This window comes from Phaenicophaeus curvirostris, chromosome 7, assembly GCF_032191515.1.
Source record: "Phaenicophaeus curvirostris isolate KB17595 chromosome 7, BPBGC_Pcur_1.0, whole genome shotgun sequence".
Taxonomy (NCBI): domain Eukaryota; kingdom Metazoa; phylum Chordata; class Aves; order Cuculiformes; family Cuculidae; genus Phaenicophaeus; species Phaenicophaeus curvirostris.
The window spans coordinates 18,957,518-18,972,939 of NC_091398.1; the positions used below are offsets into that span (position 1 = coordinate 18,957,518).

Below are 15,422 nucleotides of genomic sequence, written 5' to 3' on the forward strand. Positions count from 1 at the left end.
ATTAGACCTTGGAAAGTAATAGAATATGCATAAGATTTCTGGGGAAATTTATACACTGGCATGTAACTGGGAAATGTATTCTGTAACCAGCCTTTGTCTCGTGGCACATGATTGATGGAGATTATCCCCGCATGTTGCCCGGGCCTGATAAAGGATGCTCGCTTTCTAGAACTCCAAAACAAGAATTGTACTTGCTGCCTTTTTCAGTATCACAGACTGCACAATCATAGAATCATAGAGTGTTTTGGGTTGGAAGGGACTTTTACAGGTCACCTTTTACAGGTGCCCCTGCAGGAGCAATGATGCTCATAAAAACACCTGCGCTACATGCATGCCCTGGCTGATGTCTCCAAATCCACTGGTCAAGGTTGATTTAGAATCATAGAATCATTAGGTTGGAAAAGACCTTTGAGATCATCAACTCCAACCATACCTGTCCACCACTAAATCACGTCCCCAAGCAACTCATCTACCTGCCTTTTAAATACAGAAGGAAGGAAGAAATAATTACATTAAGGGAATGAATTAGCTTAAGCAATAATAAGAATAATCATAGCATCAATATTTCCAGGGATGACGACTCAACCACCTCCCTGGGCAGCTTGTTCCAGTGCTCGATAACCCTTTCAGTGAAGAAATTTTTCCTAACATCCCATCTAAACTTCCCATGACACAGCTTGAGGCCATTCCCCCTTGACTCATCACTCGGGAGAAGAGACCAACATCCACCTCTCTGCAACCTCCTTTCAGTCAATTGTAGAGAGCGACAAGGCCTCCCCTCAGCCTCCTCTTCTTTGCACAACTGTAATGGATCACATTTAAATTGATGCCATGAAAAGCCAAACTCAATAATCAATGCCAATTTGGTTATTAAGCAGGTATTCCTTCAATAAACGGCGCCAGGGTACACACGGGGTAACCCACCCAATGTGTCCAACTATTGAGGTTGGTTACATGACTTTTATGCTGGTTAAATATAGATATTCATATAGATTCCAGGAAATACTGGTTAAACATACATATCCATATAGATGGCCGGAAATAGGTTATGTGTTTAGCTGACTGAACATGAGCCAGCAGTGTGCCCAGGTGGCCAAGAAGGCCAATGGCATCTTGGCTTGTATCAGAAACGGCGTGACCAGCAGGTCCAGGGAGGTTATTCTCCCTCTGTACTCGGCACTGGTGAGACCGCTCCTCGAATCCTGTGTTCAGTTCTGGGCCCCTCACCACAAGAAGGATGTTGAGGCTCTGGAGCGAGTCCAGAGAAGAGCAACAAAGCTGGTGAAGGGGCTGGAGAACAGGCCTTATGAGGAACGGCTGAGAGAGCTGGGGGTGTTTAGCCTGGAGAAGAGGAGGCTGAGGGGAGACCTCATTGTTCTCTATACCTACCTGAAAGGAGGTTGTGGAGAGGAGGGTGCTGGCCTCTTCTCCCAGGTGACAGGGCACAGGACAAGAGGGAATGGCCTCAAGCTCCGCCAGGGGAGGTTCAGGCTGGACACCAGGAAAAAATTTTTCACAGAAAGGGTCATTGGGCACTGGAACAGGCTGCCCAGGGAGGTGGTTGAGTCGCCTTCCCTGGAGGTGTTTAAAAGATGTATGGATGAGGTGCTGAGGGACATGGTTTAGTGATTGATGGGAATGGTTGGACTCGATGATCCAGTGGGTCTTTTCCAACCTGGTGATTCTATTACTCTATGCTATTGTTTTTCCTGGAACTTATTTAGTTTATCACCCACTCTTGTACGCACATCACAGTGTCTTTGTGTCTCTGACTGTCGTTCTCTTTTCTCCTTCCTCACTGTGTCCCCTTGGTGAGCTCAGGTCCCTCCTTTGTTCCTGCTGCGGGACTGTCCTTCCAATACTCGATTTGTTCCTCGTTTCAACCAGTAAATAAACTCAACTCCTGTTACAACCCCAGCCTTTCTAACTGCAGGCTGACCGGGGTTCGACTCTTATTACCCTTATTATGGCTTCAGCTCGTTCCCTCCCTCCACACAAGGATTCCTCCCTCCCTCCAGAGCCCGCCGGGCTGCCGGACGCTCTTTGTGCCGCGTTGCCATGGGAACCGCGCGGGGCGGGGCGGGCGGCAAAGATGGCTCCGCGGGGCGGGGCGGGGCAGGGCCGCCCCCCCCCCCACCCCGGCGTGTCCCGTCCCCCCCCGCCCCGCGTCCCCGCCCCGCCGCCCCCCGCCGCCGCCGCCGCCGCCGCCGCCGCGATGGCTCTGACCTTGTTCGGTGAGTGGCGGCCGCCCCATTGTCTGCGGCGCCGGGCGGGGAGGGAGCGGGCGGCGGGGCGATTCCCGGGGCTTCGAGCGCGGGTCGGCGGCGCAGCCCGAAACGGGCGTGCGAAACCTGGAGTTCAACTCTTGGGCGGGGGGGGCTCCCCTCGGGAGGGTTATCGAGCGGGTTTTTTTGCGCGTAAGGTGCTTAATTGGACAGCGGGGAGGGGGAAAAAGAGCTGCAAACCGCTGCCAGCAACGTTGGGTAAATGCAACAGCGCAAAGCAAAGGAGAAATTAGCTGCGGAAATTGGCTTCTGCAAAGCAGAAATTAGCAGGGTAATAATTAAGTGTAGAGAGACATCGATGCACCTTTTAAGCAAAAGAAAACCGAGGGGAGAGTTACAGCCAGTGACTAACATCAGCACAGTGTTAACAGGATAATCGGGATGCTCTGTCTTCTAAGAAGCTTGTGCACTAGAAGTGGTTTCTAGTGGACAGGTTTAAGTGATAATATGAAGTCTCTTTGTAGCGTTTAGCCTGTGGATATTACTTCCTGTGTAAACGAATTGTTTGCTTTCATTAGGGGCAGTGGGTATAAGCTGGAGAGGGGCAGATTTAGACGAGACATAAGGAGGAATTTCTTCACGATGAGGGCGGTGAGACACTGTCCCAGGCTGCCCAGGGAGGCTGTGGCTGCCCCATCCCTGGGGGTGTTCAAGGCCAGGCTGGATGGGCCCTGGGCAGCCTGGGCTGGTGGGAGGTGTCCCTGCCCATGGCAGGGGGCTTGGAACTGGATTATCTTTAAGGTTCCTTCCAACCCAAACTATTCTGTGACTCTATCGTTCTATGGTTAGTCCCGGGCTTGTAAATTTCTTTCAGAAATAAAAGCATTCCCATGAGTTTTCTTAAGGTTTGACACCTGTTGTGTTATTGTGGCACGTTAAGCCCTGTCTACAAACAAGGTTTGCACATGTTGGCAAAACAACTCTCTGTAGATAAAATCTTTGTGGTATTGGATTTAGTTACGTGCCATCGTTTAAATTTATATTTCCTGCTCGAGTTTTTCAGGATACAACTGGGTAAATCATAGTTCACAGTGGAGCAAACCATCTCCGTCATTACAGGCCTGGTGTTGTTCCTGTGAACCCAAGCGCTTTCGGGGAGCCGGTGCAGGTACGGCAGGTGCCTGTCACTCACAGAGTGGGCTTTGAGCCTTTCAGCTTGGGGATGAGCATGGGGAGTACTCGAATGGCAGATTGGCTCTTTGTGGAACAGCCCACTCTGCTGCATTGCATTGCATTGCATCATTGTTACTGCAGCTTATTAAGAAAAGGTGATGGTTGTTACACAGGTACTCAAGGTGAATGTTGTAGCTGCCTCTAAATTTTTAGGCTACTGAAAATACACACTTATCCAATGATGAGTAGTTAATGTGTCACTATAATCTTTGGCAGCAAAATTAAGAAAATTCTACTTTATCTTTTAAATAAAGTGGCATTCCTGAGTCAGGAACCTGTTTTTACACTTATGTGACTTCTTTTTTTTATTTAATGTGTATTTTACCTGCTTAATGACATTACTAATATAAATTTGCATTGCAAAGTAAATTGAATTAGTTTTTAGAGTTGTTGGAGTAAACGACATTGATTCATGTGAAAACTGATGAGCAAAGGTAAGATAGAGTGGGGTGCCTGGCTATGTGTAGCTTTTAAATAATGTCATGCCACAAGTAAAACCTCAAGGTTTCACCCTTTTAAGAAGATACAAAGTGACAATAAAGTGATGCAACAAATAAGGCTAATGGATGTTTAATAAATGAATGTAATGTCTTTCATAAATGCAGATGCTTCAGACTATGTCATAAGCTACAAATGCCAGAGTGTGTGAGCTGAGTGAATGGAGAAAACGTGCAGTATGTTTGCAGATGTGGTCATGTTTAACTTACAGTTGAGTTACTACAGCTTCTTGTGTTGCTGTGCGTCCCCTGAGCTGAGATAGCTTGCCACACATTGCCTCTAAGCCTCTAACAAAGACGGAACAAACGCACGCTTGATTTGAACTTCAGCAGCAGCCTTCAGCCTTTATCTTGAATTTTGGCTGCCTGTGGATAGTCGTGTTTTCAGTTACCACACCACAGCTGATCCATTAAAAATATAACTTATGAAAGAATGTTTTTTGATTTGTTTCAGTGCAATCCCCTACCAAAGCAATGTTAGCAAATGCAGGGAAAGGCAGAATATATGTGCCTGAATTAATGTTTCTGTTTTGAGGGATTAAACAGCTATAATTGTAGTATTGAAAATTTGCACCTGTCTTATGCCAGTAAAACTTTCCTGAGCAAACAGGCACTGTGGGAGGAGTTTGCTTGGTTCTGCTCATTTACATAAATTCTAGGCTCAGTATTGCATCTTTTTTCTAACCACTTATGGTATATCACAATGAATCAAATTCCACATTTTCTAGGGCTTCTCCTAATAGGATGTGCTATACGAGGAGCAGCTGAGGGAACTGGGGTTGTTTAGCCTGCAGAAGAGGATGCTGAGGGGAGACCTCATTGCTCTCTACAACTACCTGAAAGGAGGTTGTAGAGAGGAGGGAACTGGCCTCTTCTCCCAAGTGACAGGTGACAGAACAAGAGGGAATGGCCTCAAGCTCCGCCAGGGGAGGTTCAGGCTGGACATCAGAAAAAACATTTTCCACGCGAAGGGTCATTGGGCACTGGAACAGGCTGCCCAGGGAGGTGGTTGAGTCGCCTTCCCTGGAGGTGTTTAAAAGATGTGTGGATGAGGTGCTGAGGGGCATGGTTTGGTGATTGATAGGAGTGGTTGGACTCAATGATCCTGTGGGTCTTTTCCAACCTAGTTGATTCTGTGAAAGCATATAAAACTTGAAATAAATTACAGTGTCAGTTTGGGAGGAAAATCCACTGAGTTTACTGGGTCCTTTTCAATTAATATGTGTATGTGTTAGAGCACAGCAAGAGGGAGGAGTTGGATAGGAAGCAATAGGAAATGTCATAACATGCTTTCTCCGTGCTCTTGGTACTGCTTTATAGCCATTTTGGTGCATAGTCCAAAGGCTGTAGTAGAAGGGAACAGAACATGAGAGCAGGGTGTCACTGTCATGGACTCTGGATTAAAACAGACACACAGTTATCAGATAATTGAAAGGTTAGGCATGCCTTATATTTTCTACTTGGCAGAGTGGCCAGGAGTTTCCTGTTCCTGTTGGAGGTTGCCCATTGCTGCTGTCCTCAGAGCAGCACCACATAGCTGCTAGAGCACTAACTGCCATTTGCACCTTTGAGGTGGCATCTGGAGACTTTCCAGAAAGTTGATTGAAGAAGAGAGCTCACAACAACATTTTCAGCAACACGTTTCAGCAACATTTTTATGCTGCAGAAAAAGACTGTTGCTATTTGGCTCTATGGGTCTTCTGACTCATTCTTCTTTTTCAGTTACAGTTTATTGTCTAGATTATAGTGCAACATTAAAGCATATAGGAAGAAAATGTCAAGATTCTTCACTTTCTCAGTCTTAGTTATTTTTAAAATTCTTTCCTTCGTCTTGTCATATTCTCCCAGTCATGACCTCCCAAGGCATCCTGTGCTGACTGTTGGTTGTATGGAACGTGGCAGGGAGTTGCCCATGTTTCTACAGCACAGTGGTACAGCTGACGAGGCCGTGCATGGTGTGGATTATGAGACAGAGGAGGTCAACTACTCCACAGAAGCGGAGTGAAAGAGCAACCCCTATTGGAAGCAGTCAGAGATGGGAGAGCACAGAAGTTGTTGGCTGAAAATGTACCTCTGCTATGTATCAGCTGGTTTGGCTACCTCAGACAAGAGTGTCATCCCAAAAGGGTTCATAGTTACACAAAGGTATGGTGGCAGGAATGGTCTGCTGTGGCCCCAGGTGGTCACTCACATGTGACATGTCCTCTTCGTTTGATCTAACTGAGAAAAGGAGATCCTTTACTAGAACCGCATTAGTAAAGACTGGAAGGCAGTCAATATATCTGAGAAGTGAAGAATCAAATGCTGTCTGATCTGCTTGCTTGTTGCAAATAACAGATGCAATGAATTTTATATCCATATTTGTGAATTACCTACCAAGAGTTGGCAGGGATTTTAAAAATGTCTTTGTCCATAAAACAGTGCAGAATTTCACACCTGGTGTGTACAAATGTCTGAAACTTGAGTAGATGTCCAGTTCTAATGCTGTTTTTCATCCTACAGCAGATTCACATTCCCTTACAAAAGGCTGTGGTGGTTGCAGATGTAGCCTCTTTTTTTTTTTTTTTTTTTTTTTTCTCCTCTTTCTCTAACTACAGCACAAAATCCAGTGGCTTCCTGCCCAGCCTTCATGGAGCTGGGCTGAAGCCACTTGCCTGGTTTAGCAGGGGAGCAGCTAAAGGGATACCTACCAGTTTTGCACTGCTGAATCCCTGTTAGGGGTAGCAGCTTCGCAGAGACAGGAAGAGCAATCAGTTATGTTTCTATGGCTAGACTTCCTACATCTGTTAATACCCTAAACTGTGAGATCTCCAGTGACATGGCTGAGGTGTGTGCTGTCATTCCGCTTGGATGACTCAAGTATAGAAAAGATAACAAACAATGAGGGGAAAAAGAAGGGAAGTGTCAAGTTAACCTATTGCTAAGGCCACTTGCTTTTGTCTCTGGATGTCCTGAGAAGTGTTTGAAGAAAGTCAGTGTTGTACTTCTGAAAGAAAAATATTTTTGTTATGTTTTAATGCTTGTGAGTTGTCCTTATGTTTTATGAATGCTCTTTCTGTTCATTTGTTTGCTCATCAGCTCTCTTGTGTGAACAAAAGAAGACATTTCAAAGCGGCCAGGAGAAATCTTCATGGACATATTTGTCATTAGTTATTCATGCTCTTGCCTTCTTGCTCAGAGTCTGCCGATGGATGAAAAGTCACCCTCCCTGAATACTGGTGGTTAACAACTAAGAAGGGAAGCAATTCTTTTTTAATCTTTGAAGTGCTTGCGCTCTGAGTGGCTGCAGATGAATGGGATTAGCGACAGAGCTGTAGTCAGCATGACAGATATGGTTATTCAAGGAGATGATGAACAAGGGCAGTTTTAGGGAAATTTATAGGGAAAATATCAGATGAAAAGAAACAAGCCATACACTGCAACAGGCAGGAAGGGTAGGGACAAAGAAACCAATTATACTTCCATTTCAGGTATCCATACATTGTTCAAAGAGCCCACAAATATTAACTTGTCCGCTTAATGGAATTCCTTCCCACAGCTGTGAGCTCTGGTGTTATACCGCACAGAAGTAATTTTCTATTAATCTATTTACTACTATGAGTGTAAAGCAAACCTTTTGAAATAAGTTCTTCCATACTTGAAATACTGATTAACAAATGACTGTTTTAAGTTCTGTGCACCTGTGATTACTGTTCTGCATGCAAACTGTACTTACTGTCTCACAGCTGCTTTGAAAGGTAGGGTGTGCTTATGTTGGTACAAACACATATTTTCTAATGTGACAGTCTTAGAGAGAAATCAATTAATTGTTCTCTAAATACATGTTTTGCTTGCTTAAAGAAGGCTTTTAAATTTTAGAGTGTTTGGTTAGCTTAGTCATAGAAAAGTACATAGAAAATAAATGTTCCTCTAAAAATGGCTCATAAGAGGTTGTGCCCGTGGGTTCTCTGCAGGATAGGAAACACTAAAAAATTAATCTGCTTATTTCTTGTCTTATGTGCAGAGTCTTCTAAGAGCAGGAAGTAAGAAGATTGCCTACAATTTCCGTTGTTTTCCTTTGTATTTTTATATTTGGCCCTCAACTATGCTTAAAACTTGTGGCTAGCTGCGATGGTGAAAGTTTACTGGCCCAGCCCCTTAGCTAAAGTATCAGTCTGTGTCAGAAAAGTGTTCTTTGAATCCGTTCCTTAATTGAAGTAGGCAATGGAAGTATGTTCATGGAATCAGAGCACTTATAGTAGGGCTGTTGTTGCTACAGGGAACATAAATGTGGAGTCCTATAAGAATGGTACCCATCACTGATGCTTCTGGGCCAAAAAAAAAATGCATAAAGAACTTCAATGCCCATCTTTTCAAAGAGCATACATACCACGTGTTGCTCTGCCTATGCTAGATCCTTTTCACTAGTAAAGCAGTGAATTCAAAGTGTTTTTTTAAACCCTGTTACAGTAGATACCCTTGAAATTTTCAGGCCTTGCTTAAAAAACTTCGGCTTCATTCAATATTGACTGAGACAGGCTAGTTTTAAAGGACATTTAAGCAATTTGACAGAACAATCTAGGGACATTAGTATAATGTTGGATTTTAGTTTTATTTTAAACAAGGTTATAAGAATTAAGGGAGTTTGTTAAAAATGGAAACTGTGCTGGAGATGAACTCAGTCTTCCAACTCCTGCTCTTGCATCTGGGAGGGAAAGTGACCAAGTGCTGAGAACCACAAGATTATTTTCTCCTAGATGCTGTGTTAACCTTACCTAATTTATAGAACCTAATGAAGCAAGTAAGGAGAGCAACCTTGAAAAGGTTTTGCTGACAATGCAATCTCAAGAAAAAAATCAAAAGGGAAGCGTGCATAGAAACTGGGAAAAGAAGATGGATCTATTAACCAGTAAATTGGTATCAATTGATCAAATATCAGAGAAGTGACACACTTACAAACAAGGATGAAAAAATTTCAGTCATAGTACTTAGAATGTGCTTTATGCAGTGGCTGCTTTAAAATTGTGTTTTCTGTGAAGTGTGTATATTGTTTAAGAATCTTAAAAAAATCAGAGATTTGAGGACTGTTGCTAAAGCTGGAAAGGGCTTGTGCAGTTGTGTGCACAAGTAATGAATTAAGATGGGGGTTTGGAATTTTCTCCAAAGAGGTTCTTTTGTGATACCATCAGCTCAAGCACAGCGTTGAACAAACGTATCTCTTTCCTCCTTGGCATCAAGTGACCTGCTAGGAAGTGGAGACAGTCTGTGTAGCACAGAATCTCATCTGACAATGCTGAAGTGAAATACACTCTGGACCTGAGGATCCAGGTAGAGTTCCCAGGCTTTACTGATGCACACTTTGTGTCAGCCAGTCAAGGACTGATGTTTCAGGTCTAAGTCTGGGTTTTCTTCTGTTTATTTTGGATTCAGCTGATCTTTTTGCCTTGTCAGATTTGGGAACTTTATTTTTTTACTAATTCTCTCTAAGAGCTCTTAACCATTTTTCAGATGTGCTAAGAGATTTCTGTGTGATAGAAACCATGTCTTATGTTAAGAAAATAATATATTTCCATGTAATGTCTCTGTTGTAGGTGTGACTTAAATACTACTATAATCAGCGAACCCAAAGCATAAACCTAATACAAGCCTTTTGCAAAACTATGTAACTTTTGTCAAATAAAAGCGCATTAATCGGGATCCTCCAAGGGTGCAGGCATAGGTAACTGCTTAGTGCAGTCTCAACAGTCAGCTGCCCATTGTTAGACAATTCTTTCTCCTTTTTCAGAACTTGGAGCTTAGCATCTGCATCTCAGGCTATTTAGCTACTCCACCTTGTGGACAGAGATCACACCGTTCTGCAGAAAGGTGTCTTCAGAGGAAACAAAGCAAAGCAGACCAAGGCTTAGCCCAAGTGCAGTTTTGTAGTTATTAATGGAATGTGAGATGCTTCCTGCTCCCTTGTAAAATAAAAAGCTGCCTTGATTGTCGTTTCAGTGGGTTGGTTTGCATTTGCCTTGTACATCTTCATTGATGTTTTTTTGAGTCTGTCTTAAAACAGTGAAAAGTGGCATTTAAAGTCACTGAAATAGTTGGTCTCCTAAAGCATTTAATGGTTCTGCCAGGACTTTCTAATTGCTTGGCTTCTGGGCCTCAAGCCCTTGTTGGCCAGACCCAGGAAGATGCTGGGGAGACTTCCTGCAGCTCTCCATGCCATTCCCAAGGGGTTAGCTGCCATTGTGGTGGGTCGATGTCCCAGTTTCAGTCAGGGGGAGGAGGGTTGATCATACCCAGGTGGAAAGCCAGGAGTACTCGCTGTGTCTGCACCAGCCTCTGTGACTGCGAGAGTGCCAATTGACATCTCACATTTCCAGCACTTAGAATATGTGTTCATCCTCTGTCTGAATGAAAAAGGTAACATTTGTGAAATGATTTTGTGGTTTCTGGAAAATGTGCTTGTATAATCCCATTTATTCCTGTGAGAGTCCGATTTCCCTGATAAGTATAGATACACTGGTCCCCAAGTATATTGTTGTCTTTTGCTAGCATTTCTGCAATGAGTATCACAGGGAGACCTGGGGCTGTGACCATCAGGGCTGGTTAGAGCTTCTGGTTAAGATTTTGTTTAATGCTGGTGGGGTGTGATAATGTGGCCTGACTTTTCACATGACCGAGTCTGTGGACCACTGCCTAAGGTTGCAAGCTAGACCTGGCTGCTGACAGGGAGCAGCAGGTGACTGTGCTTTTGGTCTTGGTCATCTCTGTGAGGAAGCCCACTGTCACATCCATGCTTGGTACAGGTGGCAGGACCTGGCTGTGTTGAATGCACTGCATGGCTGCGTGCTTCTGGTGCTCATAGGATGTGGTGGTTGCCTCTCTGCTGCACTCCTGCTGTGAATCTCCTTCCTGCTTCTTTCACTGCAAGAACGACTGCTTATAGGTAGCCTTGCCATTCTGGAAACTCAGATAAAAATGTGCTTTCTTACCTTGATCAGAAACTGAATGTCCTGCTTGCTTGTGGGAAATTCCTCCTCCAAAAGTGAAGGGGAAACACTGTTTCCTAAATACTGGAATTGTTCTGTTTCCCACTGCACAGTGGTATGGTACAGTGACCAGCAAAGCCACGACTGCAACTGTTTAAATTATATAGCAAGTACAATGAGCGTCATGTAGCAAAGTCTTTGAGTACTGCTGCGCCAGTGGAGGAGGAGGTATGGAATTATTCCTTGTGCAGAGTAAATGGGGAACTGTGAAAAGTGGAGTGATAGTACAGTTGAGAAAAAGACTGTTTCAGTGCAGTACCTAACTGTTCCTTGCTGCTGTCATATTGGCAGGGCACAAGTCATGGCAGAGGGCCTGGAACTTGATGGAACTTAAGGTTCCTTCAAATCTAAACAGTTCTATGACTCTATTAAGTCAGTCTCTGCAATGCTGAATTATCTGATACATACATAATTCAGAGGAGACTATAAAATTTGCTGATAATTCTTTGGTAGGGCCAGTCTTCCATACTTCTTCATCTGTTCTTTATGGTTTCCATAGGAATCTGGACACAATGCTTCAGTGCAATCTTGGCTCATTTTTTGTTAAAAAAACCCAAACAAACAAAAAAAAACTACCACCAAAAAACCCCAACAAACAAAACAAAAGCCCAATCCACAAAAAAACCCCAAACAGGATGTAGCTCTTCCTCACCTCTGCCTTAGTGGCTGAACATGCACACATGTGTATATCCTTCCAGTAGAGGAAGGATGGCTTTGACACAGCAGTTTATTTTACTTATTTCCTTTTCAGTTTGTTTTTAAAGGGTATATTTATAAATGGGACTTGAAAGCATTCAAAAAATCTTCACTCGTTTAATAGAAGCAAGGGAATATTTCAAAATAAAATAGTGATTCTTCTTCCTGGTGTGAAAACATTCAGAAACTTTGTGTTGCATATTATTTCAATGCCAAAATTTATACAGTAAAGGAATTGCATTGGCTACTTTTTTTTAAGAAATAATATTAGTTGTGTAACAAGGTAAATATTTGCAAGTGTGTAAAGGAAAATTACCAACCCAAAAAAAAAACAAGAGAAGGGGAGGAGATTGTTCCTTTTTTTCCAGCAGTTGAGTTCCTTGTGTAGCTGTGCTGCTGCTTTATAGTGCTTCCTGAGGCGGTCCTGGCTGCACTGCACATCTCTCTACTTCCACATGGTTTCTAAGTAAGCTGTGTTCACAGTGACAAGTGGGGTTCCCCAGGGCTCAGTGCTGGGTCCAGCCCTGTTCAATGTCTTCATCAATGATCTGGATGAAGGCATCGAGTGCACCCTGAGCAAGTTTGCGGACGACACTAAGCTGGGTGGAAGTGTCGATCTGCTGGAGGGTCGGGAGGCTCTGCAAAGGGATCTGAACAGGCTGGACCGCTGGGCTGAGTCCAATGGCATGAGGTTTAACAAGGCCAAATGCCGGGTCCTGCACTTGGGGCACAACAACCCTGTGCAGTGCTACAGACTAGGAGAAGTCTGTCTAGAAAGCTGCCTGGAGGAGAGGGACCTGGGGGTGTTGGTTGACAGACGACTGAATATGAGCCAGCAGTGGCCCAGGTGGCCAAGAAGGCCAATGGCATCTTGGCTTGTATCAGAAACAGCGTGACCAGCAGGTCCAGGGAGGTTATTCTCCCTCTGTACTCGGCACTGGTGAGACCGCTCCTCGAATCCTGTGTTCAGTTCTGGGCCCCTCACCATAAGAAGGATGTTGAGGCTCTGGAGAGAGTCCAGAGAAGAGCAACAAAGCTGGTGAAGGGGCTGGAGAACAGGCCTTATGAGGAACGGCTGAGAGAGCTGGGGTTGTTTAGCCTGGAGAAGAGGAGGCTGAGGGGAGACCTCATTGCTCTCTACAACTACCTGAAAGGAGGTTGTAGAGAGGAGGGTGCTGGCCTCTTCTCCCAAGTGACAGGGGACAGGACAAGAGGGAATGGCCTCAAGCTCCGCCAGGGGAGGTTTAGGCTAGATGTTAGGAAAAAATTCTTTACAGAAAGGGTCATTGGGCACTGGAACAGGCTGCCCAGGGAGGTGGTTGAGTCACCTTCCCTGGAGGTGTTTAAGGCACGGGTGGATGAGGTGCTGAGGGATATGGTTTAGTGTTTGATGGGAACGGTTGGACTCGATGATCCGGTGGGTCTCTTCCAACCTGGTTATTCTGTGATTCTGTGAAACTAAGGGTACCAAAAGAGCTGCTACCCAGAGAGGCAGTGCTGGCTGGGTCAACAAGACTTGGGAATAGAGGTACTGATCTTTGATCTGTAGGGTGATCTCTTCTCCATGGGCCTGTGTTTCTCTTGCCAGCAACTGTTCTTATTTTCTGTTTCGATGTCTTGTTCTGTAGGACAGAGTCTGCTTTTCCCTTGTGGACATTCTCATGGGATCCCAGTTCCAGTACAGATGCATCAATATCCCAGAAATGCAGCTAAGAATTTTTGAAAGCCTCGTGTTTAACACGGTGCCATGATAAAGTGAGAGATAGTAACCCAAGTTTCCATTATTTGTGGACCAATTTGATTTTTTTTTCTAATTAGCGGGGAAAAGGAGAAAGAACTTCAAAACTGAGACAAGAAAACCATCTAAATTAATGTCCTGGAGGAGGAAAAAAAACCATATGGAGTTACCCAGAAAAGGACTTGGAGGTTATCTCCAAGCATTGATAATACTGAGCTTTCCGGCCGCTCTCCAGTTCCTGCTGGGTGGTGACAAACCTTAGTGTTCAGCTCTCCTTCCAGCAGCCTCCCAAATGCAGATAGTACTGAGGACAAACGGAGGGCCTATGCAGACAACCTCTCAGTGCTTGCACACCTGCTAAACCACCTTTGAGACTATCATTTGGCTGTTGTTACAGCCTCACAATGAGCTGGGTGGTGCAGGAGTGGACCTGGAGCACAGCTTCTGCACAAACTGGAACTTGCACCTACTCTGTCTGCTTTCTCTGGTTCCTGCCTAGTGCAGCACTGCCAAGGAGGAAGAGTTATGAAAAAGGTGGATTTAATGCTATAAATAGGGAGAGGCTGGTGTGTTAGTACTTTTCACCGTAGTTCTTTGCAGTTACAATAGCGAGCCAGGGTGTTGCCAAAAAGGAATATGAAGTGTTCAGCTCTTCTACCTGGAGCCATCCTACCTTGTGACATCGGAGGCCTCCTGGAGGTTTTATATGAAAACAGGAAGGGAAGAAATGACGCTTGCAGCTTTCAGACTGAGGGAAAAGCACAGTAAGCAGAGAACGTCTTTTGGAGTGAAAACTTAATTCTAATTCAAAAAAGGCATCCTAGCACGTTGTGTCCATTCCCCTTTCTCTGACCCTGCCAATAATGTTTTTTTAGGAGTTTCTTTCATGGTACTATAAAAAATGATCATGGTTCCAGGCAAAGGTACTTTACTTGGTAGTCTGTCTTCCTCCTTCCAGCAATGAGTGTTGATGTATTGCATCTGTTCTGGAAATAAGGACATAAATACCAGCCATATTTTTGCATGAGCAATGGTGTGTGTTATTGATGACTGTTTTAGAAAATGAAAAATCTGTTTGTAATAAGACTCATAATAGGTTTGTTATAACTGTGATGGTCTAAGAATTTAAATGGGTTGAGTTTGGGAAAGGGTAGGCAACAGCATCTATTAGACCATCTGACACAGAGACGTGCTTTGGAACATTTGAGTCCATCTTGAAGCCAGTTATAACAGCAGTCAAAAATCAGATCTGCTCTTAATTTTCTCCAGATGATTCTGATTTTGCCTGGGCTGCCAATGGGTGGCTTTGTTTTATTTTGCTTTGTGTTTTTCCCCAGGAGGCTAATGAATGTGTAGCAGCTATCTTGGTCTAAAATGCAACTGAGAGCAAGTTCTATGCAGATTTTAACCAATGGCTAGGGAGGCAGGGTCTGTGTTGTGCTCTTTCATTGTGGTTCAGCTTTTGGTAAAACCACAACCCTCTATTTAAAAAAGGATTTTAGAGCATGAAAGTGAATGCAAGTTCATTATTTCAGTGCTGTGTGTGCAAAAAAAAATCAAACTGATAGAATAAGCTTCCCCATTCAGCAAATTAGGCCATTATGCAATGGGTGGAGGGGTTGTATTTCAGAAATGCCCAAAAGCTCATCCTTTATTTAGGGTCTTTTCTGTTCAATTTTGCCTGGACAGACTTCTTTCTCAGGGCAGGTGATTAATTTACAGCTAGAAGACACCTTTTATACCATACCATATCATATTGTTCTTATTGGCTACTCAGAATATTTGTGTAATCAAGCTCCAATCAATATTACCTGTTGGATGTGTTAGAGAAACAAAGACAAAAATGCATTTTTGGAAATACTTGAGTCTGTGGCTGTAACAGTTGCCATTGGCTTGAAATTTTGGTAAATCTGTTACGCTGTTGTTGGTATTAATGTTTGGAAGAAGTAAAACAAGTGATGGGAGATGAGCTTGGTCTCTCTGCAGGCAGACTTTTAAAATAGGAGATAATGAA

At 44.0% G+C, this 15,422-nt stretch overlaps 1 protein-coding gene across 1 annotated transcript in view; it reads left to right on the forward strand.

Moving 5' to 3' along the window:
* The first annotated feature begins 2,167 nt into the window (after positions 1-2,167).
* Positions 2,168-15,422, forward strand: part of CHN1 (chimerin 1) — a 106,502-nt gene continuing 93,247 nt past the window's right edge. Inside the window, exon 1 of the mRNA XM_069861098.1 lies at positions 2,168-2,234. Within this exon, the coding sequence (XP_069717199.1) occupies positions 2,216-2,234 (19 nt within the window). The 5' untranslated portion in view covers positions 2,168-2,215. The remainder of the gene's footprint in view (positions 2,235-15,422) is intronic.